The 26047-nt window shown below is 36.7% G+C and overlaps 1 protein-coding gene across 2 annotated transcripts in view; it reads right to left on the bottom strand.

Moving 5' to 3' along the window:
* Positions 1-9902: 9902 nt before the first annotated feature.
* dhodh (dihydroorotate dehydrogenase) overlaps positions 9903-26047 on the bottom strand; it is a 38501-nt gene continuing 22356 nt past the window's right edge. For both annotated transcript variants that reach the window (XM_028809770.2, XM_051931666.1), the window contains 4 exons: positions 15414-15527; positions 14440-14593; positions 11168-11327; positions 9903-10585 (listed from right to left, as the gene is read on the bottom strand). In XM_028809770.2, the coding sequence (XP_028665603.2) occupies positions 10438-10585; positions 11168-11327; positions 14440-14593; positions 15414-15527 (576 nt within the window). In that variant the 3' untranslated portion in view covers positions 9903-10437. The remainder of the gene's footprint in view (positions 10586-11167; positions 11328-14439; positions 14594-15413; positions 15528-26047) is intronic.

The raw sequence follows: 26047 nt of genomic DNA, 5'->3' as shown, positions 1-26047 counted from the left end.
GAACCGCCTTTTTAAGGTCATGCCATAGCATCTCAATTGGATTCAGGTCAGGACTTTGACTAGGCCACTCCAAAGTCTTCATTTTGTTTTTCTTCAGCCATTCAGAGGTGGATTTGCTGGTGTGTTTTGGGTCATTGTCCTGTTGCAGCACCCAAGATCGCTTCAGCTTGAGTTGACGAACAGATGGCCGGACATTCTCCTTCAGGATTTTTTGGTAGACAGTAGAATTCATGGTTCCATCTATCACAGCAAGCCTTCCAGGTCCTGAAGCAGCAAAACAACCCCAGACCATCACACTACCACCACCATATTTTACTGTTGGTATGATGTTCTTTTTCTGAAATGCTGTGTTCCTTTTACGCCAGATGTAACGGGACATTTGCCTTCCAAAAAGTTCAACTTTTGACTCATCAGTCCACAAGGTACTTTCCCAAAAGTCTTGGCAATCATTGAGATGTTTCTTAGCAAAATTGAGACGAGCCCTAATGTTCTTTTTGCTTAACAGTGGTTTGCGTCTTGGAAATCTGCCATGCAGGCCGTTTTTGCCCAGTCTCTTTCTTATGGTGGAGTCGTGAACACTGACCTTAATTGAGGCAAGTGAGGCCTGCAGTTCTTTAGACGTTGTCCTGGGGTCTTTTGTGACCTCTCGGATGAGTCGTCTCTGCGCTCTTGGGGTAATTTTGGTCGGCCGGCCACTCCTGGGAAGGTTCACCACTGTTCCATGTTTTTGCCATTTGTGGATAATGGCTCTCACTGTGGTTCGCTGGAGTCCCAAAGCTTTAGAAATGGCTTTATAACCTTTACCAGACTGATAGATCTCAATTACTTCTGTTCTCATTTGTTCCTGAATTCTTTGGATCTTGGCATGATGTCTAGCTTTTGAGGTGCTTTTGGTCTACTTCTCTGTGTCAGGCAGCTCCTATTTAAGTGATTTCTTGATTGAAACAGGTGTGGCAGTAATCAGGCCTGGGGGTGGCTACGGAAATTGACCTCAGGTGTGATACACCACAGTTAGGTTATTTTTTAACAAGGGGGCAATTACTTTTTCACACAGGGCCATGTAGGTTTGGATTTTTTTTCTCCCTAAATAATAAAAACCATCATTTAAAAACTGCATTTTGTGTTTACTTGTGTTATATTTGACTAATGGTTAAATGTGTTTGATGATCAGAAACATTTTGTGTGACAAACATGCAAAAGAATAAGAAATCAGGAAGGGGGCAAATAGTTTTTCACACCACTGTATTTATGGACCTAACTGTATAAGGATCTATATACAGTGCCTTTAAATAGTGTCACACGGGCGCATCTGAGGATCACCATCCCAGGCCCATCTCTTAAAGGATAAGTTTGGTATTGTTCAAGTCAGTGTTATTTCTTCTGAATCATGGAATATCCAAATGAAATTGTGTTCTAAAATGAAGCATATTTTATACCAGGCCCGGTCTTAGGTATTATGGGGCCCTAGGCGAAAGGGGGGTCCAGGGGCCCCCTGAGAGGGGCAGAGCCCCCCTGGAAGCTCTGTGAAATGCGTGAAAATTAGACCAAGGAGTCGATCCGGGGCCCCCCTATGCCTAAGGCCGGGCCTGTTTTATACATTTTTAAAAATAACTAGTTTATGATACTGCTAATGTGAAAAAAGCCTTAAAACTTTCGAAATATGTCCACTTTCAAGGCATCTTGAGATTGCTCACTGTAAAGGATGGCATTCCGGTCAGAATGGATGGTTCGTTACCTGGCATGTAAGTCTTCAGAATGAAGGATTTGGTGGATGAGCATCCCAGCTGGGTTGGTTGCTGGTATCTTTCCCAGCCTTCGTAACAGAAAGACGATGGGAGACATCCTCCCAGAGACATGAATTCCTTCTGTACGCTGGGTGCCAACATCCCATTTTTGCAGCCACAGGGCAGCATGGGAACTGTAGCTCCCTGTTGGGATGCTTGGGGCTGTCAAAAGGACAATCCTCTGTCATAGGGAGGATCTGCCTTACCTGGAAATGCTTCTCGATGGCAATGCTGTTGTATCGGAAGTACAAGGAGCTGCTCACCTGAGTCAGAGTCAGGAGGGGAGTCTGGGAAATCTCACCTGGCAGGAGTGGAGGAGAAAAGAGGCAGAGAATTAAGGAAGGAGAATCGTGAAAAGGGAAAACCTCGGAGAAGGTACTCTCATTAAATAATTTCCCTTTATTTGAACCCGAGGCCTGTGTGGTCTAGTTATGTCTGGGGGGCTCTGCTACACCCCCTACAGGCCACAACAATTGCAATAAGGGATCCCAGTACTCATAAGTTCCATTATAAAATACAAGAGTGGGCTAGTTATTTTTTTAATTTATAAAATATGCTGCAATTTAGAAGTTTCATATGGCATGTGTGGCAGACAGCTGGGGAGTCTTCCCAGCCGGGACACCTGGAAGGACTGGAGAGGGACAATACCTCCCCTGGACCACGAGAGGGCAGCTGTCCTGGTCTGCATGGGGGCCACGGGATCAGAGCTTAGAAGTTCAACCCTGTTGGGGCCCATGGCCACCACCAGGGGATGCCCGGAGGATTGTGGAGTCCTGGATTGCAGCACAGGATGGACATTGGGTACCTTGTTTGAAAGGAGATCACTAGGAGTCAGGTCTGAATTGGAGAAATGATGGGAGACGCATTTGGCTAGCAGACAATCACTGGGTATGGTTTAAAAATGGATGATGCTACTGCCTTAAATGAAGGGTGGGCTTCAGGTGGTTTAATAAAAGTGACCTTATGTATATTTAATGGCACTTTCTGATTAGAGCAAGGAACCTGGAGGAACACAAGAGCAAAAGAAATTTGACAAATGAGAGGAGACGGTTCAGTCCATCAAGTTAGGCTGTATAGCTAGTAACTAAGCTGTCCCAACACAATAATGTAAATTCTAACCCAACGTTTAAATGTAAAATGAGTAACACGTTTAAAATAGCTGGCCTTAATGCTAGAATTATCACAAATAAGGCAGGTGAGTTGGAGCTGTATGTAGCAGAGCAAAATTATGATATTATAGCAATAACAGAAACCCGGCTAAATAACAAAGATAGGGATGAGTGTAATACAGAGGTATACACATTTTAGGAAGGGTAGACAGAACAGAAAACAAGGTGGAGTTGCTGTTTATGTCAAACAGAATTTAAATGTAAGTCCTGTTCAGTTGGACGATGAAATCCATCTTAGTGAGGACATGTGGATTTGCCTGGAAAGCATCTGAGAAAGAGGCCTTATTTTAGGAGTGTGTTATAGACCACCCAATGCAGGCAGTAATTTCAACACACGTCTTTTTAGTAATATTAAAAAGGCAAGTTTAAAGGGGATATTAAAATCATGGAGGACTTTTAATTATCTTTTTTATCAGCTGTGATAACCTTGCAAATGGAGGAGCATAAAAGCAGGGGTTTTTAGAAGTAATCAGTGACTGGTTACAGCATGTTAAAGCACCAACGCGGGGTGAAGCTTGTCTGGATTTAGTATTTTGTAATAGGATAGAATTGAGGGTGTAGAGGTGGGACAGGTTTAAAAACATTTTACATGTAATGCAGGACAGGTACATATCTAAATTTGGAATTAATGGGAAATTAAAAAAACTCCACAGTGGCATACTAATATGGAGTGAAAAAGGAAGCTGCAAAGGAAAAAAAACACATTTATAAGGCATATAAGACTAATAACTCCAAAGTGAATCGTAGGGCATATGAGAACATGAGGGCAACCATTAAGAAGGATATTAGGGAGGCTAAAAGACAGTTGGAGAGGAATATAGCAGATAAGGCAAAAGATGACCCTAAGAGATTCTTTCAGTATTTTAGTAGTAAAAGAACAGTCAAGGAGGAGGTGAAGTGCATCAGAAATAGTAAAGTGAAATTAAAAGATACAGAATTAGCGGACAGTCTGAACTTGCATTTTTCTGAGGTCTTCACAAGTGAGAAAGTGGATAATCTCCCAGAAGTAAATGGGAATACTAAGGAGGTACTAAAGGATTTGGAAATTGTAGAGGGAGAAGTACTGCTCAGATTAAATTGGCTGAAATCAAACAAATCACCAGAACCAGATAACATTTACCCTCAAGTTCTTAAGGAGGCTAGCAAGTACATATATAAAACCTTGACAAATATTTTTAGGAAGTCACTGCGCGCTGGTGAGATTCCAAAGGACTGGAAAATGGCAAATATTATCCTGTTGGGCAGATCTAATCAACTATAGGCCAGTAAGCTTAGCATGCATCCCAGGAAAATTAATGGAAGGAATTAAGGATAAGATTGAGCTGCACATGGCAGGTACAGGGGTTTTTCTGAACAGTCAACATGGGTTCAGAAGAGGGAGGTCATGTTTTACTAAAATGCTGGAATTCTATGAGGAGGCACCAAAAGGACATGATTAAAGTGGAGCATATGATATTATTTATCTGGACTTTCAGAAAGCATTTGATAAGGTGCCACGTGAGAGGTTGGGCATATTAAAAGAAGTAGGAGTTCAGGGTGATGTTTTTAGATGGGTGCAGAATTGGTTCAGACACAGGAATCAGAAGGTGATGACGCGAGGAACTTTATCAGAATTGGCCGATGTTAACAGTGGTGTTCCACAGGGGTCAGTGCTAGGACCGCTACTATTTTTAATATGTATAAATGATTTAGATAGGAATATAAGTAACAAGCTGGTTAAGTTTGCAGATGATACCAAGATAGGTGGATTAGCAGATAATTTGAAATCTATTAAATAATTACAGAAGGACTTGGACAGCATACAGACTTGGGCTGATGAAATTTAATGTCAGTAAATGTAAAGTATTACACATAGGAAGTAAAAATGTTAGGTTTGAATACACAATGGGCGGTCTGAAAATCGAGAATACACCTCATGAAGAACGCTATCAACTTCCCGACAGTGTCCAGAAGCCATTAAGAAGGCAAACAGCATGTCAGGTTATATAACACGATGTGTGCAGTACAAGTCCAAGGAGGTTCTGCTCAAGCTTTATAATGCACTGGTGAGGCCTCATCTTGAGTACTGTGTGCAGTTTTGGTCTCCAGGCTATAAAAAGGACATAGCACCGCTAGAAAAGGTCCAGAGAAGAGTGACTAGGCTGATTCCAGGGCTAAAGGGGATGAATTATGAAGAAAGATGAAAAGAGCGGAGCCTTTTCAATTTAAGCAAAAGAAGATTAAGAGGTGACATGATTGAAGTGTTTCAAATTATGAAGTGAATCAGTACACTGGACTGTTATTTTAAAATGTGTTCATCAAGATTACGGGGACACAGTTGGAAGCTTGTTAAGAGTAAATTTCACACAAATATTAGGAAGTTTTTCTTTATACAGAGAATAATAGACACTTAGAATAAGCTAACAAATAGTGTGGTAGACAATAAGACTTCAGAAACTTTCAAAACTTGATTTGATGTTTTTTTAGAAGATATAAGTGGATATGACTGGTGAGCTTTTTTGGCTGAATGGCCTGTTCTCATTTAGACTGTTCTAATGTTCATCCAGATACTTCTTTAAGATTGTCAGGGTTTCTGCTTTCGCTACATAACTTAGAACTGTTTCAGATTTGAGCCTGAGCTTGCTGCTATCTAGTGTTCTGGGGGAGACAAAGCCCTGTGTAAGCTGTCTCCCCCGTCCTTCTACCTCGAGGGCGACACCCAGCCATCCCTCACAATTCTTAACTTCCCTTGGTGTTTTTCATTATTCAATTCACCATTAAGTCAAAAGAATTCTGCCGGATCCACTTCATCAAGGTCTTTGAGGAGTTTGAAGGAGAATTAGATCCACATGCAGTGACTTCGACTCAAGACTAAAGAGGCTCAACTCCCTAAGCCAGTCAGAGTACAGGATGCACTTGGTTGCTCTCCTCTGCACAGCTTCAAGTGCTGCTATGTCTTTCTGTAGTGTGGACACCAAAACAGTACACAATACTCCTGATGAGGTCCCACACATGGCTGAGCAAAATGCACCTTGATTTATATTCAACAATTTTTATGACATAACCTAACATTTTATTTAATCGCTTCTGTGCATTGCTTAGATGTTGAGAATGTTGTGTCAATGTAACCCCTAAATCTTTTTCAAAGGTTGCTTCCTGTGGGACGGTGTCTCCCGTCTTGTATTTATAATTGATGTTCCCTTTGCCTACCTGTGGCACTTTACACTTTAAACGGCATTTTCCAAGCGCTTGCTCAGTGAAGATTGTGCAGGTCTTTTTGAATTATCTTTGATGTCCTTCCAGTTTTACTATCAACTACAAATTTCACAAGTTTCCTAACTCCACCAGAATCGGTGTCATTAATGTAAATGTTTAAAACGAATGCTCCAAGGACAGACCTGTGAGGACCTCAGTCCACGTGCCGCATTCTCCTCTTATTTGTATTCTATGTCTCCTGCTGGTTCATTTTTTTGATCCAGTATTGCAAATTCCCTCAGATGCCAACAGCTCATAGTTTCAAAATGAATCTTTGGTGGAGGATTGTATTAAAGACTTCTTGGAAGTGATTGAGGTTGTATGTTTTAGTTTTGTCAGCTACTCCAGTAGCCTCCACAAAAAATTAACAGATGGTCTAATTCTTATTTATTATACTAAATAAACAACAGGAACAAACAGATCATGATTCACTGGAACACACAAATTCTACAACTCTCTTTGTCCTTTATCTTTGAAACCCATGGTGATGGGAATACCAATGAGGAGACTGTGGTGGTGTTGTGGTCAGTGAAATCTGTTGCCATATCTGGATACCACTTTTAACCCTTCTGGTTAGTGGTTTTATTTTACTAGCTTTTTGTAAAAAGTTTATTATTATTTGGGCTAATAAAAAAATGTAAAAAATGTTTTTTCTACAAAATTTCTTCCATGATGAAAAAATATATAAGCAAATATAAAAAACTAGAGCCATACAGAAAGTGCAAAAAAATATATACATATTAAAACTTAAATAAAGCATATACCGAGGGCAAGTGTAAAAAATCCAATTAGTTAATCCACCTTAATAAAAGGATAAGTGTGTGTGTGTGTGTCTGTCCGGTTGCTATGACTCTGTCATTCCAAAAGATGGGAGCATCACAAACATTTTTAGCACTAACATGCATTACATTTGTAATTCCAACAGATGGAGCATCACACCGCTGTTACAAATCCCAAACCAATGGCATATACATGTAACAGAGACACATACATTGCATGGTCCCCTGCAAACATTAATGTCAACATTGATTTCAACTCGTCTTAGAGGGATAACCAAACAAAGAGCACCAAAATTAGATTCACCCTTCTTATCTTTCATATATAATGTATGCTGTGTGCTTCATTAGGTACAATCAATGCGGACAGTCCTACTTACTTTATAATGAAACGACCCTGGCAGGCATGCTGTCACCTTCACCCTCCTTTGTCTTTCTAGTTTCTGGTGTTTGTCTAAAAGCAACATTAAGCTGGTCAGAGGATCCCACATGCCAATGCCCCTGTGTTGTTCTACCTAAATGAGTATGAACCAAAGTTTCCACTCTTTGTGGTCTTCTCCAGTGGCAGGTCAGAACCGAGCTCATTCTCTCCCAGTGACTCCCTGGCTGCAGCAACTGAAAGAAGAACGCGCAGTCATTAGCAGAAGGTGAGACCTTCACACAAACCGCTTTTTATGAAGAAACACAAAAAGGCCATTTTTCTGAGACATGCTCTGCATTTAGCCATGGTAAATATTTACTTCACTGAGCACTTCTGACAGTTTCAAGTGAAGCTTTCCTTCTCTGAAGTAGGTTTACAACAGCGGGGGAAATGACACTTCAGTTTGAGTACAGCAGCTTTACATATTATCATGATGGTGCAAAAAGCAGATAGAAAGTAGCATTTTCCTGTGTGTGCTTAAGAAAGCTAATGTGACTGAACAAAGTTATTCTCCTTTAGTTAATTATCCAGGAATCAACGGCAGGCAACATGGTAGCAGTGCAATACAGACATTTTTACTCATTCAATGCAAAGTGAATAACAAGAAATCATTCCACAGAATATAATAAAAGATTTAATTTGCTGCTTGGTCTTACCATCAGGTACAATTGAGTGAATCTGTTGGTAACTTCTTATCCGTTTGGTAGATGAAGCTACAGTATGGGATGATTTATAATTTAGATAAGCCATTTTCCATAGCTTTCCCTTTTATTCTTTCAACACCCATTTCTATTAACTACATTCATTATTGCTTTTTGAACTAAGCTCTTCAGGCTCAATTGTGTTGCTGGTTGACTATTACAACTGTAAAAATAACCTTTCTCAGTGAAATTTCCACTTACCTGATGACCATTTAACTCCATGGGCTCGTGTCTGGTCGATTGTCCTCCAAGCTGCAAAAGGCAGCACACAAGTTATATGTTCTAATCAACCAGCACCACCTCACCACTCTCTAGCTCCATGACCAGTCAGTAAAACTTCCTTGCCTCGAAACATCGGTCTCCTTGTCCGAAACATTTCAGCAGATCCATATCTCTCCTCCAAACAAATCCTCACAGACGCGCTCCAAAATCTTAGGAAAAGAGTGGGGTAGTTCTAGTCATAAAATGGAGCGGCAACTCCCTTGCTAGTGTATAAGGTACCCATTGTCTTCAGACAATTCCTTGAATGATCTAACATTAAACCCAATGAGGTGACATGTTTCTGCGCCTTGGTCTTTTCATTTTGTTGCACTGTTATAGAGATTCTGACGTTTTGTTCGGTCTTCAAAGGCACAATGTCTACCAATTCAACAATCCACCAGTATTTTACAATTAAAATTTGGTAATCTTTTTTTTTTTTTTTTTACTTTTATCAACATTTAGTCTTAACATGGCATTCCTCTAAAACTGTTTTGTTGTAAATCAGCAATCATCTTCTCTGTGTCCATCTGGTTGCAATAGCTCTGTTATTCCAACAGATGGCACACCACAAACATTAACACTGCTTTTACGCATCCCAAACCAATGGCGTGTAACAGAGAAATATGCATTGCAGACATTAAGGTCAACATTGATTACTTGGATTTCAACTCGTCTTAGACTGGTAGCACAGCTCGTATGGATACAAATAACAAAACAAAAAGCACTAAATAAGATTCGGCCTTCTTATCTACCATAGGCCTATAGTATATATGCAAAAGATTGGTCTGCTTCATTAGGTATCTGATGGTCGAGCATATTCAGTTAAGTTTACAGAGTCAGCCTGTATCGAGACAACATTCATAAATGCCTGCCAGAATCTCTCCAAAAAATTATTTGCTCCTTGTAAATGTAATGTGTTCTAATTTTATGCATAATTGGACATCCATTACCTATTATGGTAGGTAGGTTAGGATTCTTCCAGCTTAAGCAAAATGAGATGGCCTGCTAGCAGTGTAATGAAAGTTAAAACAACTGCTAGTCCATTGTGCACTAATACACCACCCATACAAGAGCTATTACAGGAGGGGATGTCTAACAGATAAGCAAAGATTTTATTTAAATAGCTTATTTTAATACTGTGTGTTTTCCTTCAGTAAGCAGTTGTGTCCAAGAGTCTGAATCTAAAGATGTCTCTTCTTGTAATGAAATATAACTTGGAAAGGCTTGGAAAGAAGTCGTGCATATAATGTAACTGAAATGAATATGGCAGAACAATATTTATTTAAATAAATTGGCTTAAATTAAAATGAGGCCAACATCAAAGATTTCAGAGGCTTTTAGCCTAGACTGTATTATACAGTGGACTACAATAATGTCAATTATTAATTTGTATGGCAGATATGGAAGAGATATGAAATAATACAATAATCTGTGAAATGGTACTGGGAGTCATTTTCTCTCATTTAAAAGACGCAGATATGCATGAGTTTCACACATTCACAAATACATTTTGAATACCAGGTTATCTATAGTAAGACATATGTAACCAGCTTAAATGATATAACATAAACATTTTATTTTGTTTTAATACAGTAAGGTTCAAACTTTCATTGAAAAGCATGTGCATGAATATACTTCTCACAATTCAAACAGTTAAATTCAAATGACCCAGCAATGTCTAAAAACCAACTTACATAAACCCAGGCAGCACTTGGCTGTTTGTAGGCAATGTTCATAAATACTCAAGTAATTATGAACAAAATTCCATTGCATGATTCATAAATATTTATAAGTCTAGAAAAAAAACAAAAAAAAAACCACAACATATGCATTCACCGTCAATCTAAAGTACATTATTTTACATGGAAAATATTTAAACAATTATCAGCTTCATAAGCAATTCAAAGGATAGACAGTAATACAAATGGTTTGATCTTTTTAATATAAAAACTATAAACATGAAATTTATGGGGTATTTAATCATCAGTTATTACTGACAATATGTCAATTTAATTATACAATTCCCAAAATCAATGGAAATTTTTCATCTCAAATTATTACAAAACAAGTACTTATATGGAGAAATCACAACTATCTGTTATGTGTTATCACTTTTGCAGAGGAATTAGAAGAAAGTACATGAAAACTGTCAGTAACTGGAAAGGTTAGTTGCAGTTTTCCATCTGCAGTCCTGTGATCGGCTCCAACCGCTTCAGTAACATTTGTAAATCCCTGCTCCCTAAAAGAGGACACGCACATATATAATCAAAAACTCTGACCAAATATTACTGAACAAAACCCATAAATCATGTGTTTTGATCAAATACTTTCTCTAAGATTACTATTGGCAAGTCTACAAATTCACACTTTATTTTATAATTTAAACACAAACAATTATGATGTGAAAATGGTGATTATTTTTTAACACTGTTACAATACTAAATTATCTTATTTTAATTTTTAATTTAATACTACTACTCTAGGCAACTAATGGATTAGATGTTCAAGATCGAACTAGACAACCAAAACCAGATCAGGGGAAGTGATTAAGCGTATCGCTTTCATGTTCAACTATGCTATCCATACCATGTTATAACCTGCATTTATTTGCTTTTTGAGATATATAAAACACATACACACACAAACAGGGAGAGAGAGAGAGAGAGAGCACTACAGGGAAATATTAGATCCATAATAGTAGCAATGACTTTATACCACTGTGCCACACTAAAATATTTTTAGCTCTTTAGTTGAAATATGAGGAAATGTGAAATGAATGAAGGAAACCTTGGCCAACACTAAAATAATATATAGCACTTACTTAAGAAGAATCTCAAGTTCTCGTTTGATTTTTCCAACAATAGGTGGTCCCTGATAAGTGAAGGCTGTGTACAACTGAACCAAAGAAGCTCCAGCAGTAATCTTCTCAAAAGCATCCTGACCACTACTGACTCCACCAACTCCAATAATAAGAATCTTACCTAAAAAATAAAAATTAAAATAAGATGCAATAGTCCAAACATATGCCTTTTTTCACTTTATACAGTGTATCTTGTAAAGTTCACATAAACAAGAGACACAAAATAAAAATACACTGCAAAAAAACACTTAATCAGCTGTCAGTTTTTCTTGTTCTACATTTAGTGTTGGTAGCTCATAAGTACTGAATTACCTGTCAGTGCCATAAACATGTTACATTAGAATCTTAGTGCCAATGTGGAACTTCAAGCGAGTACATTTGCTTTACCTCATTCGTTTTTGACAAACTCAGAGGTGTACAGACCCAACACATGGGCAGTAGAGATTTGAGCGTTTTTTCTTCTCACTAACAATTCCTGTAATCTGGGAGTCAGCGAGCCGCTAACAAAAAAAGATTAACCTTGCAGGGCAATACAAGTGAAATACTCTATCATGCAGACTTGCATGCTTGCTTCTCAGTCACTATCCTAGACATAATATGGATCCAGCAACAGAGTCTGGATCTGATCTTCATTTTGTTTTCTTTAACATGGTATTAGCTAGCATAAACAGTGATAAAGCCATGTTCCATCATTTTCAAAGCTGAAAACCTGTCACTTGGGTGTTTCTTGTAAAATGTAAAAAGATCACACTTTGTCCTTCATAGCTGTCAGTGAGCTTCAGATGAACAGCAGATGGTGCTAAACTGACACAACAAAAAAAAAAAACGGTTCTCAGGCACTTTGAAGCTTGAGTAAGTCTTTAAATCGTTCAAAAAATCTTCTGCTTCATCAAGTTCAATATTTTGCATAATCATATCTGATGCAAAGTCTACATCAGGAGTATTCTGCTGAACTCAAGCACATAATGAAAAATAATCCAGTTTCAATACAGCTAACTGTTCAAGATTGTTTTAGGCCATTCTCATCACAATTATTCTAACGTTTTAATATGTTATTTAAACAATTCTAGCCATACTACTCACACTGCTGTATAAATCATGAATGTGATTCCCCTTGACCTGAAATCTGGCACTGAGGTAATTTATGTGTTATAGGACATCAGGTAGATAACTTAAAAAAGGAAAACGGAATGAAAAAAAAAGGACCATTCGAATGTAAAATAAAATCATTGATTTACATTTTGGTATTCTGTTACTAGACCCATACTGTAAAGTACCATGACACTACATAGCTCCCTTTTTACACATTACTTCCAGAATCTATTCTTCCCATCCCTATTTGTATTTTAAAAGGTTATCTTGTATATCATTAATAAATCGACGGGATTCTATGCTTAAACACACCCATTCACAATGAATTTTGAAAGATTTATCTACATTATTATCTGCCATTGGATCTAAGGACTATACTAAGAACAGACTTTTTTTAAATAGTTGTCTAGTACAGTAAAAGTATCATTTATTCTGCTCCTGATATCGTTTTGGTTCATTCTTCAACCCAAAATTGCCATATTACCACTGGTTTAAGCTAGAACTGTTATGTATCCTTCTGTCATAATATAAATATTTGTGTATATTTTGGGTTTATTTTTGGTTTTAAATTATAAAGATTTGTCTCATATGGTTTATTTTTGGATTCAGAAAAAGCCATTTTATGTTATTGTAGCGTTTTCTATAGACATGTGGCTGTGACGGTACACACATGATTTATAAATGGGACTGCAACTCGTTCAGTCTTCTTCCCCAGTGGATTCTATATTCTCAAGTTTCTTAGCATAGTTAGCTGACGTTTATGTAGGCCATAGCGTTACGATTGATTCCTAGTATTTATGTTCACTTCATATCAGACTGATGTATTCTTCTTAGCCATTTGATTCCTGTCAGCCTGGTTGGCTTTTTTGCTTTCTCGGTTTTCACCATTTGCCTGCCTTTCAGCTACTTTTGGCCTACCATTTATCAGCTCCTGTGTATTTTCTCACAGTAATCCTCAATTCTTTTTAGTGTCTATAACACCAACACAGAAAGCATTGAAGACATGGAAAATAACTCCCATATTACCGATTTTCCTTTTGTTATTATAACAGATTTAAAAATTACAGTTATAAAGAGCCTTTTCAGTATCAACTTTTAGCTATCTTAGCCAACACTCATTTTTACAAGCAGTGTATGCTTTAGGTGGCTACTGACGTGACACACAATGCCAAAAATAGGCATAATGAAAAATAAACCTTAAAGTCACCTGTATTACATTTTGCTGTAACAGTAAAAGAAGTAAAATTAGAAACTGGTTATATTTTGTCCTAGACGTAATTCCTTGACCACTTGTTCCTTCTCATAACACCCGATACTTTGAAGCATGGGATTCTAGTCAAGTCAGGTCCACACTACCAATCTATCAGCTGGTGGCTGCATTATTTATTTATTTATTAACAAAACATTGCTCAAAAAGAAGAATTAATTATTGCCTTTGCTTAACATGTTTGAGCAATCACAAGCACTTTTGTTTGTTTTTTTAATACACATTACAGCTACAGAGGGGGATTGTGAAATGTGTCCCACTCCACTTTCTCTTTGATCACTTTGAGCTTGGGAGCCCAGTGAATTGCTGTGTTTCAAGTGTCTTTTATGTATATGTGCATGAGTCATAAGCATTTCATAAATAAAAAGGTAGCTTAACTTATCAATACTTATAAAAATAAAGGACAATAACAAAAATACTAACAACTATAACAACAATAATAATAATAATGATAGTGTGTGTGTGTGTATGTGTGTTAGATAAATACAGGACAGGATGGAATGGGATACTGATAATGTGATCTTTGATTATACTAAATCATTTTGCCAAAACATAAAAAAGATAAAAATGACTAGTATGAATAGTTTTGCTAAAATGTTAAAAGAGCACACACTTTTATATTTTTGCTATTTAGTTTTAAAATACTAATATGACATTTTAAAACGAAATTGTAATGTTTTAGATTAAAAACAATGGTTAAATAAAATACAAATCAAATAAACAGGTAACATAGTACACAAGTTAAGGAACTGCATTAAATTAATAGGATGGCAGGGTCAAATCTAATATATCATTGTGTAGTTTAATGGCCTTAACTTCTCCTTACATAAATTATAAAAATAAAGAGTAAATACAAATAAAAATCAAAAAGTACCTGCAGTAAGGCAGTACATCTCACGTACTGTTTGTGTTGACATTTCTCTCAAGGGTTGTCCACTTAGTCCCCCTGCCTCACAAGACAAAGGGTCTTGTAAGGTGGAAGGACGTGATATAGTAGTATTTGTGACAATGAGACCATCTATTCCCAGCTAGATTAAGAAAGAAACAAAAATGACCAAGGTCAAACATAACACTATACAACATATATTACAGGAGCCTCTAATTACTGCAAGTTTACAATTATACCTTCAAGAAAAAAAGCTAAGGAATTGAAGCCCTTGTTAAGATGAATGCCATCATTAATACAATGAAGGGTAAAGATTTTTTTACTGAAAATGTGATTCTTTTCAGTGGAAATTAGAGGTAGAACTCAACCCACAAAACAATAAATTGGCTATTTACAGTAGAAGAAAATTAAACTCTATAAACTTGAACCGAACCGAGTATCTGTTTTCTGAGTTGAAACAACAAGTCTACAGGTAATGAATTATTATTATTACAGGCTTAAACGTATTGGTTTCAACATTCTGAAAAAAAAAATCTTCATTACAGGTTCAGGATTTCTTCCACGTGCCTCCAAAATTACTGGACATTACACTAATAGGATCTGTGCATTTGTTTGTGCTAAAAGTTGCATTAAGTACTTGAGATGGTGACCAAGTGATTTTTGACAACTATGATTTAAAGGGGAAAACATTATTATTTAAAAAAAAAAGTTCACCAAGCATATTAATACAAATTATATTATAAAAATAATAATGCAAGATTAATACAGCCAAATATTTAATCCTGTTTAATGGATTTTATGGGTACCAATAGTTCAAGAATCAAATATGCAGATCAGTTTTAAGGTAAGGGTTTCATTTATTTTATGGAGAAATTTCCTGATTTTTATAATGCAAAACAGACACAATGTTATTATATCAGCTTAAACATCACAGCATTTCAACTTGCAGAGGATTTTCTAACCTCAAGCAGAACATCAGCAATGTCCATTTTATCTTGTCGTGTTAAGTCTGGTGCAATCTTTACCAGGATTGCTGGTTTCCGCTCACACTTAAGATTGTCCCTTTCTTTTAATACCTGTCAAGATCAAAAAATGTGATTAGATATCAAGTGCAAGAATACCTTACAGCTACGTAAAAAAACACAAAAATGAGTCAGGATTATTACTTTTTTAATTTGTAAAACCACTCAACTCCTTTATCTACCAAGGGGCTAATACCAGCACGGCAAGAACATTTAAACATGAAATTAATTATTTTGTACAATTTTTTGATGATGCATCTTTGAAACTGTATCATGTACAATATATAATAAATATTCACTCAAATTTTTTATGTTTCAAATTATGACCATTATTGTTAGCTGTGTTCTTTGTTTTAGACCAGTCTTTCGTAATAAAAATAAAATTGTGAATTATAAGTTATTAAACTCTAACCCTGAAGACTCTGTACTTGTACATACAGTATAAGGAGTGTCAGCTGAATTCTTCACTTGAGAGCATATCATTCTTCAAAGATGTTTTCAGTTTGCCAACTCCTTTTGCAATTCAACAACTTGCTACCTACTTACACAATCACAAAGAGATTCAGGAAATTCTAAATGGCTTGCTTGAAGGAAAAAGTTTCCCTCTGTTCTGACAACATGGTACTTTATATAACTGACCTGGGTTCACAACAAGTTATCCCTACATCTGCAAGGAATTTCCTCGTCCCAAAACTTAATCATAATATCTTTAGGTTGGGAGCATAGGCTGATAGCGCCTTGCCACACCCACCAGGATAACCGGCAATTCAAACTGGCTTCTGTGTGACTGCAAGTGTGGATGTGTGCATTAGTGATCCCAGTGATCAACTTACACCACAACAGAGCTGTTTCTGGCCTAGCATCTAGTGTTCCAGTTAGGTATGTGACCTGATGTTAAACGTATGTAGTTGCAATTAAACAAAACTTTAAAGCCTTCCTTAAAACTTAATTTTAGGAGTCTTCTGTAGGGAATAATGCTAGATCTGATAGTTACTTAACAGTATCTGGGAGATCAACAGTTTCATTAAAGTTAATATTTTAACAAAATTATCTCTTTTCAAGAGCATTTACATTTTAAAAACAAGTCTTTCTTTAAAAAAAGAAAATATATAATTATGACACTGTTTAGAAGACACAAGCTAAAGAAAAACAAAAAACAAATCTTCCAAGACCAAAACAAATGAGATGTATACATCTGATTATTTTTTTTAAACTACAATGTAGCATAAGTCTGTACTTTAAGATTGTTAGGAATCAAATGAAAATGAACACTCAATAGAATTGCTAGCTAGGGAAAGAAGATGCTATCTTATCTTTTTATACATTCAACACTGTGTGTAAACACAATCTCTGCATATTGCTGCATGCATAGCATTAATTCAACAGTTCGACATTCACATAATTTGAAGTTAGTGCAGGTGACACACAACTGCTGAACTGCTATTATCAATCATATCATACAAGTTAATTATGCTTTTCTTCACTCCTTAAAATATACAATATTTAACTGAGCTGGGTTTTGGTAAAGATTTCCCAGCTTGATCTATTCAATTATGACTCATCCAGGTTTTGATTCAATTTTTTTTTTTTTTTTAATTCTCAGAGAATTAATTGTGTGAAATCTTTACTGTAGCAATCCCTTCTATGCTGCAATAGTAAATTATTGCTAAAATGCACACACAGTGCACTTTTTAATTAAATAAATTCAGTATATACTAAAATACACTGCTTCTATAGAGAAGTCCTAAGCAATATACAGTAAATTCAAGCACCTGATGTAGAAAAAGAATGAAATCATCATCATTTTTGTTTTTATACAAAATGCAAGTTAAAAAACAAAGAAGCTCATCCAAAATAACATTTTAGTAAAAATTAAAAAATATGTTTAGCTTATCACAAAAAAATGCATCACAATTAAACAAAAATGTTATTACCAAGCCTGTTTTACTCCCTCTGTAGTGCAAGTTTTCACTTTACAGCACAATGCAAAATGGCAAGAAAGATTTTCAAACACAATGTGGTATTAATTACCAACAGGGTCTTGACATTTTTAAATCAAGCAAAGTAAAGCCCTGTCATAATTGAATGATTTTGAGGTGGCAATGATAGATTGGCCATATAGCTCTGTGAAGAAGACTACTTAAGTGTTCTGCTTTGTGTAATGTATTTACCCCATTTTTTGACACCCATTGCATGCCCAACCTTCCTGGAAAAGGGTGTTTCTGAATTGCCTTTGCCAAGATTTCATCCATTTATTTTCCCCTACAAGGTTTTTTTTTTATTGTCTTCTCCAAGAGTCAAGGGTGGGGGCTGTCAAAAAACAGGGCCTGTTAAAGACCACCGAGGCATTTCCCCATGTGCTTTCTGGGCAATACAAGAAATAAATTGTGGTTGTTCATCCTTTCTAAGAGACAGCAATGTGGTTGCACAAGAACAGAATTTTGTCTCCTATTTAAAAAACCCCATCATCTTGGACACTTATCCAAGAACACAATGGTACCTCCTTGCTATGTAGAACAAAAGGCAATATTCTCCATCACACTTCTTCCACCAATGGATTTGCTGAAAGTGGCACAGGTTTTGCTTCTCTGCACTAGCCCAATGCTTCTTTGACTCTGTCAGCATCAGTTCTGCTGAATAATGGTACTGGTGTACAAGTTATTCCAAGGAGATCAGCAGCTGCACAAGAATCCTTTGACCTCTTCAATAGAGCAGGAATACCATCCACTTGATCAGGGCTATCAGAATTATTCCCTATTTGTTTCCTACTGCTTGGGTTCAATGCCTCTTGTGCAGCCATATACTTGGTGCTGAATTCAGATTAAAGGAATACACAACAATTATTCCACATTCAACAATATATTCAGTGCCGTAGAGGCTTCCACAGACCATTCAGTGATTTTTTTCAAAATTTATTTACTTTCTATGCTGAATTCTACTTGCACAACTTACTAAAAATCACTCCACTTTCTCCATTACTGATGTGTAAGTAGTTAATCTGAAGAGTGATTCCTCACAATCTTGATTAGACAGGAAATGGAGGGTCTTAAAAGAGGAATCACTGTTGATGTGAGCTATTCTTTGAGGTGTTCACACTTTAAAAATTAGCCTTTAGCACTGTGATAGACAGCCAGGAACCCTGCCTGCCGGGACGCCTGGAGGAAGGAGGGACTGGGAGCACTTCTTTTCCCTGGGCGCCCAGCTGGTCCTTGATCCCTGGAGGACAGCATTTCCGGGACACCAGGAAGTGCTGAAAAACCAGGGATGATTTATGCCCAGAGTGCTTCCGGGTGCAAGGGCAGCACCTCCGCCACACTGGGGAGTCCTGCCGTTAGTTCATCGTCAGGCACCTGGAGCACATCCGGGGTTGGATAAAAGGGGCCGCCTCACTCCAATCAGGGAGCCGGAGTCAGGTGGAAGAAGGATGGAGCTTGCGTGGCAGGAGTGGAGGCAGCTGAGAGAACCAAGGACTGTGAACTGTAAATAGTATTTGTAAATAAATGTGTGTGTTGTGGACACTGCGTTGTTGTGTCTGTCTGTGGCCGGGCTAACTTCTTACAGCACTTAATTATTGGAATTTCTTTTACAACTCTTTTACAGCTAACTGAGAAGCCAACATTGCAACAGTTTCATATGAATAACTGATAAAGTTTTGGAAACATACCTCTTTTTCAAATATCCATATACAGTAGCTTTGAGCTCCTCCACCACCATGGAGTAACTGTGATTCCTCTGTATCTCATGGAGGGGGTGTGATGACAGACATGGTCACAATGTGGCAGACTTTATAGGCTTTAGTGCCTTCAACATCATCTGTTGCTGACATCTACCTTAGTAAATGTGCACCAATCCATTTCATTTTTACACATTTCAGATACCACCAGCATAGCTGAGACTGGAGACTACAGTTTAAGGTATCTTTCCAATATCTCCACTGCACCTGGAGAAAATTTCAGATATCAGCTAGGGTGTTGCTCAGTCCAGGTTCAACTTGTCTTGATTGACTCAGTTACTTTTTTCCTTTTTTTAAACCATCTCTTCATCCATTTTGAAGGATATGAACAATGTGTAAACATATGAGTGAAGACAACATGGTTCCAGCACATTCTCTAGGTTTTAGAGAGTTAAAATCATAGTAAGGGTGTATATGTTTACTGAAGAAAACTAAAGACTATAAAATAAAAAAAAAAACACCATGGTTCCAAATCTAATGAGCAGTCAACTGTCAACTCAATTTGATTTATTCTCAGTTACTGTAGTTCTTACAAATGCAGCTAAACATTTGTTTTCAGGCTTGATGTTGGGAAATGGGGGGTATATGGTCATGCCACCCAATACTGTTTATAAATGTACTAACACTTTACCACACTAAACCACAAAACATAAATCAAATTAGAAAGACACATTCAGTGAGGGATGTCTGTGGAAAATAGCAAAAAGAACACATGTATATGCGTTTTGAAAAAGAAAAGGTGGTAGTGTCATGGTTGGATAGTTTGGATATTAACAACAAGACACCTAATTCTTACTTACATAATATACTACAGAGACTACAATGTAGTATGCAAAGGAAAATATGATCAACTGTGTCATTTTATAACTTATCCTTTAATGACTTTGAAATTAAGGTCTACATTCATATTAAAATGTAAAATGTGATAAATAATAAAACTACTGTTGTATAAACTAGGAACTGTTGAACATTGTGTTCTTTTTTCCAAAATAGACAAAGAGAAAAACTTTGAAAGAATTAGAAATTCTAATTAATTTCACACTGAAGAACAAAATGATTTAGAAATAATAAATCACTGCTCATACTCCTGCTCTGCAAAAAAAGTCTTTGGAATGAAAATCTGAAGCCACAAGATCGATAGATAATCCAGACCACTAACCATCATTTTATTTTCTGGCTCACGAGTGCTGGAGCATAATCTTGCGGTCATTGGTGTATGGGAGTAACCTGGAATAATGCAATGTTGGTTATATTTATGCATACACTCTTTTACAGGGCCAAGTTAGAATAACAAACTATCTTTGTATGCAAAAATTTGGTGATACTGGAGATACAACTGAAATACCATGGACAAAATGGAGAGAAAGGGAGAACATTAAAACTCAACACAGATGGTGGCTGGGTCTGGATTTAAAAATCAGCACATTGCAACATTTGTATACATTGAAAACTTTATATTATTAGTGGTGAATTATTCAATATTTAAATGCCAAATTACTCTACATAGTATACCTTTTTTTTTTTTGTTCTTTATTTCGCCTTATACAATTTCTTGTATTAGGAACTTGTTAGTATTCGCATACCCCTTGGGGTCAGAGCGCAGGGTCAGCCATTGTACAGCGCCCCTGGAGCAATTGAAGATTAAGGGCCTTGCTCAAGGGCCCAGCAGAGTAGGATCTCTTTTGGCAGTGACGGGGATTCGAACCGGCAACCTTCGGGATTCCAGCGCAGATCCTTAGCCTCAGAGCTAAGTCTATCTATTCATTTTTTTCCTGTTGTATGAATTACCTTATTCTATTTCAGTGTGACGAGCAGATACAGGAGTGCTACATTATTTCACACAAAGGACACGAACATTCATGCCCATAATTACTTACAGACAGCACTATTTGGATTCATTAATTCACTTAATAAACAAGGGTTTGGTACATATGAGGAAGCTGCAGAACCCAGCAAAATCTCATTCACAAGCAAGGAGAACATACAAGCCTCATAAATACATTGGCCAGTATAGAGCAGTGAAGTGTCCTTGCTAAACAGAGTGTCACAATGCTGCCCCCTGGTGTCACTAAACTGACAAAGTATGACAAATAAAATTATGTTTTCAAATTTTACATTCCTAAGTAATAAGCGACTATATCCATTATTTGTGGATTTAAGAGCTACACAAACATTTAGTCAACAAAAAGCTATTCTTCAGTTGTTTGTTTAGAAAGTATCTGATTCATGCATAGCAAGATAAAGGTTTGTCCTTGAACCTTTTTTTTTTAACACACTTGTTTAAAAGAACTACTAGCCTGACATTGGCCAGTTTAGGCTGCCATTCTCTTGTTATAATAATGAAATAACTTGCCAACCCAAAAAGCCTGTTAATACAACTGCCTCACAAAGGACAAATTCTATATATATTAATGTACACGTCTCCATAATGTTCATGCTAAGCTGGCAACTATAAGTTGGTCCTGTATCAGTATGTATGGGAGCATGACCAGAAATAATGGACTGGTATTCTGTTCAAAACTGATTCCTGAATTATACGAGATGTTGTCAGGACTGGCAGGTTATGGTTCCTTTTGACCCACTAATGAGAAAAGAGGTTCAAAGGTCTGTTAACTTGAACTGTATAGAAGCAATACAGAATCGTTTGAACCAACTGCTGACTCGTCAATTATTATATGGCTGAAGCTTGCTATTTTCCACAGGCAGCTACCTATTGTATGCAGAAAGCTACAACAGTTACTACAACAAAAGGCAGTTAATTACTCCGATTAATGGAAATCTTTAAATTTGACACAAAATTCTAAAGACAGTTCAATTTTAATATTCAAAAAATGAGCACAATTTCATATTACCATTATCTTGCTAAACATTAATCTGTAAATTCAGTATGATTTGACATGTTAAAAAGGGTAAATTACTTGAAAGAATGTTAAGTCTGCTTCTAAAAATGCAACACAAGAATAAACATGTCATCCTGAAGACAAAAAAAAGATAAAAAATATTTAAATAGTTTTATTGATTTTGTTTTATTTGATTTATTTTCGATCTTGTTTGTAAAAATTGATTTATTTGTACAGAATGTTGTGTGATTTTAATAAAATCAATAAAAAATCGTTTTATAGAACTGTTGTCCAATTTTATTGAATTACTGCTTAATTATAACTTTAACAAAAGCATCATATGAGTTCTCTTTAAGACAGCACAGCAAGTTAATAAATAATGTATCCATTTTCAAACACTATTAATCATAGGTTTGTGGGGGACCAACATCCATCCCAGCAGCACTGGGTGTAAGGCTGGGACCAGCCATGGAGAAAAAGTAATTCCATCGCCTGGCACTACTGCTGGGCGGTATACCGGTTCATACCGAAAACCGTTTTTAATTTTTTTTATGATATGGATTTTTCTTATACCACAACACCAGTTTAAATTGCCTAAATGACGTTCGGAACGTGGCGCAGCGGGAAACTGTTCAAGTGGGGACCTTTTCACTGCTATACCGCTAAACACAGATTTGTTGCACTATGGCTCTTTTTCACTGCTACACCACCAAATAGGTAGCATTCCGAAACTGAAACCGACGATAAAGTTGAACATGATGAACAGAAGAACTTTTGCCGAAAAAAAGGAGTCACGTCCGTCGCCTGGAGATACTTTAGTTTTAAAAGGTCAGATGTGTAAATACTGTTTCTATACTACTGGATAACACTGCAAGCCAAGTTGTACTTGTTTTATTTGTTTTCAATACAGTGTAACGTACCTGGGTACTGTGTAATAGTGTGACGACATGTTGACTTTATTCTCAACATTTCTACTTTATTCTCGCCATTTATGTTAAGATTAAAGTTGACATGTTGACTTTATTCTCGTAATTTGTCATTAAAGTAGAACATCGTAAACTAAACTTCATCGTAAAATAAATATTTAATTTACTAGATTTTCTCAAACCCCGTCATAAGTTATATAGCACATTAAATGCTTTGTGTTAAGTGATTCTTAAACTGACTTCTTCTTGCACTAAGAGGAGGCGCCGGCAGCGATTGCCGCACAGAATACATTCACTTCATGATCTTCCTGCTCTCTGAACATTTAGAATGCTAAGATAAATACTTAATATAATTTTCATGGTGAAATGCATTAAAGCATGCATTAATCATATGAGGGCACGGCGGCATGCCTGCCTTGCATTTGCATGTTTTTCTGGTGGGTTTACTCGGCGTGCTTCAGTTTCCTTTCAAAGTCATGTAGGATGTGGGGTTTTGTTGTGCTATATTGACCCTGCTAGTGTATGTTTTGCTTGTATTCATCCTGCGATGTGCTGGCGACTCATTCAGAGATGGGCGCAACTCTGAATGGATGGCATAATTAAACATGTATAACGAAGATATTTTTAAAGTTCTGAACACTCCGTGGGCTAAGTTTATAACTAGTTTTAATTTCACAAAGACATTTATTGTGTGGTGATTGGTTATGTGGTGAAAGAAAAATGAAGGATAGGAACTGGGGTTTTGGTACGTCAGATAGAGACAGCATGCATGCAATAAAGATAGCCCGCTCCAGAAGAACATGCATTGAATTCTGTGTTCGTGTCTCCGACCAGCAGATCACAAACCCAACATTTACACAATATTTAAGTTAAACCTGTGCGATAGCTATTCATACATCCAGTTTTTTGGAGCCTCGTCACACCTGCCATAAAGTTCTCTACACTGAACATACACCTGGGGACCCCTTACTGTGAGGGAGCAGCACTACTGCCTCACTACCGTGCATGTGTAATACCTGCTTTAATGCATTTCATCATGAAAATGATATCAAGTATTTATCTTAGCATTCTAAATTTTCAGAAAGCAGGAGTATAATGAAGTGAATGGATTCTGTATGGTGATCGCTGTCTTCTCTTAGTGCGGAGGAAGTCAGTTTAAGAAGCGTAATGATTAACCACTGGGTCGGGGAACGTAACACAAAGCATTTAATGTGCTGCATTAATTTATGACGGGGTAAATTAAGTAATTGATTAAACATTGATTTTAGGAAGAAGTTTAGTTTACGACATTCTACTTTAATTATGAAGTAAACTATGACAATAAAGTGGAAATGTCGACTTTAATCTCGACATAAACGGCGAGAATAAAGTGGAAATGCTGACTTTGTTCTCGACATATAGTTTGTTTTTTTCTTCCCAATATAGCTTAGCTTGAAGCAAGGTCCATATTAATTCAGTTTGCATAAATGATGGTTCAGTTGATAAAGATGTCATCACCAAGTTGCACTTGTTTTATTTAATTTTAATTTGGTGAATACTGTGTAATGCACTTGGGCTTGAAGTCTTGAAGTAATAGTGCAACTATCAGTAATAATACTATTTTTTATTTTATTGTTATTATTTATTAGTTTAAATATTATGCACTTTAATGATGATAAAGTTGTTTAAAAAGTCACTTCAACGTGTCAGTGGACAGAGATTGTTAACATTAACAGAAAGTGTAGTTGGTTTACAAAAAATATTTACTATTTATTCCTTTTCTAAGACATATTCAGTGCAATACAACTTTTGACAAGCACTTCTGGATATTTTACTAAGTCTAAATGCCTCTTTGTATGGTTGAAAATATGTTGTCAAAATTATAGTTTGTTTTTGCAAAATTTGTTCAATAAAAAGGTTCTGTATTTTGACAATGTGATACCTTCTCCATTAGTGCCACCCCCTTGAAAACTATCACTTTATGGGGCAATGCAAAACTGTATTAATACTTGTGTGCACATTAAAATGTTTTTTTTTTTGTACAATGTACAATACTCTTGATAGTGGAATAGGTTATTCTTAGCCAGTAATTGCAGTGGAAAATGTGGTTAACATCCACTCATGCATGGGGAAAAAATACCGTCAAATACCGGGAAACCGGGATAATTTAGAAAAATACCGTGATGTAGAATTTTGGTCATACCGCCCACCCCTACCTGGAACACTCATCAGCTCTTACTAAGCCAATTTAAAGGTAGAAATTAAGTTAAACTGTTTTTGGAATGCTGCAGGAAAAACCAGAGTGCCTGGTTTGGGCCCACACAGAACATGCAAAGTCCATACCAATAGTGACCCGACGAGATTGGAGAATAGCCTCTAAAAACTGTGAAACAGTTGGATTAGCCATTGTGCCAGCCAACAAAAAAATTAAGTAAAATTACAACTAAAAATATATATCTTTATTTAAAGCACTACCTGGAAACACCTGTACAATAAAATCTTAAATCAAACACTAAATCATAAACAGCACTGATTCCATATCTCTCAAAATTTGTATTGGTGCAAATACCACTTTCAAATTTAGCATTTCTATTTTAGAAAACATTATAACCTGTATGTCCTATCTTGAAAAGAACAATGCATATTAAAAATGTCAGTCTAACTCTAAACCTTACATACAGTACAACAGAATTAGTCTAGCCTCATGTTCTAAATGTACTGTAATGACAGGCACTGCATTCACTACTACAGACTAGAAATGAGGGCAGCCCAAATGTTTTCACTGTCTGCCTGCACTAAAAGATTAAATCAAACATCAGTGATTTTCGTTAGTGGTGCCACATTTTTGCCAAATGGAGCATAGTGGACTTAAGTGCCCTTCTCCTCACATTAACTGCCTGCTGGCAAGTGGAAACACATCACCTTACTGAGGCAATAGTGTACAGGCAGTAGCAAATCAGGCACATTATTGTTACCCATTCAAACTTTTTCCATCAGGAGGCATGGCAAACAGCAAATGGCTTTCAATGTAGTTTCACTTCCATTCCAGAAAGAAAAAATGTATCACATGACTAAAGACATTCAGATATCATTAAA

This window comes from Erpetoichthys calabaricus, chromosome 9 (assembly GCF_900747795.2).
Source record: "Erpetoichthys calabaricus chromosome 9, fErpCal1.3, whole genome shotgun sequence".
Taxonomy (NCBI): Eukaryota; Metazoa; Chordata; class Cladistia; order Polypteriformes; family Polypteridae; genus Erpetoichthys; species Erpetoichthys calabaricus.
The sequence above is the reverse complement of the archived record's forward strand: the minus strand, read 5'-3'. Positions and strand labels throughout refer to the sequence as shown.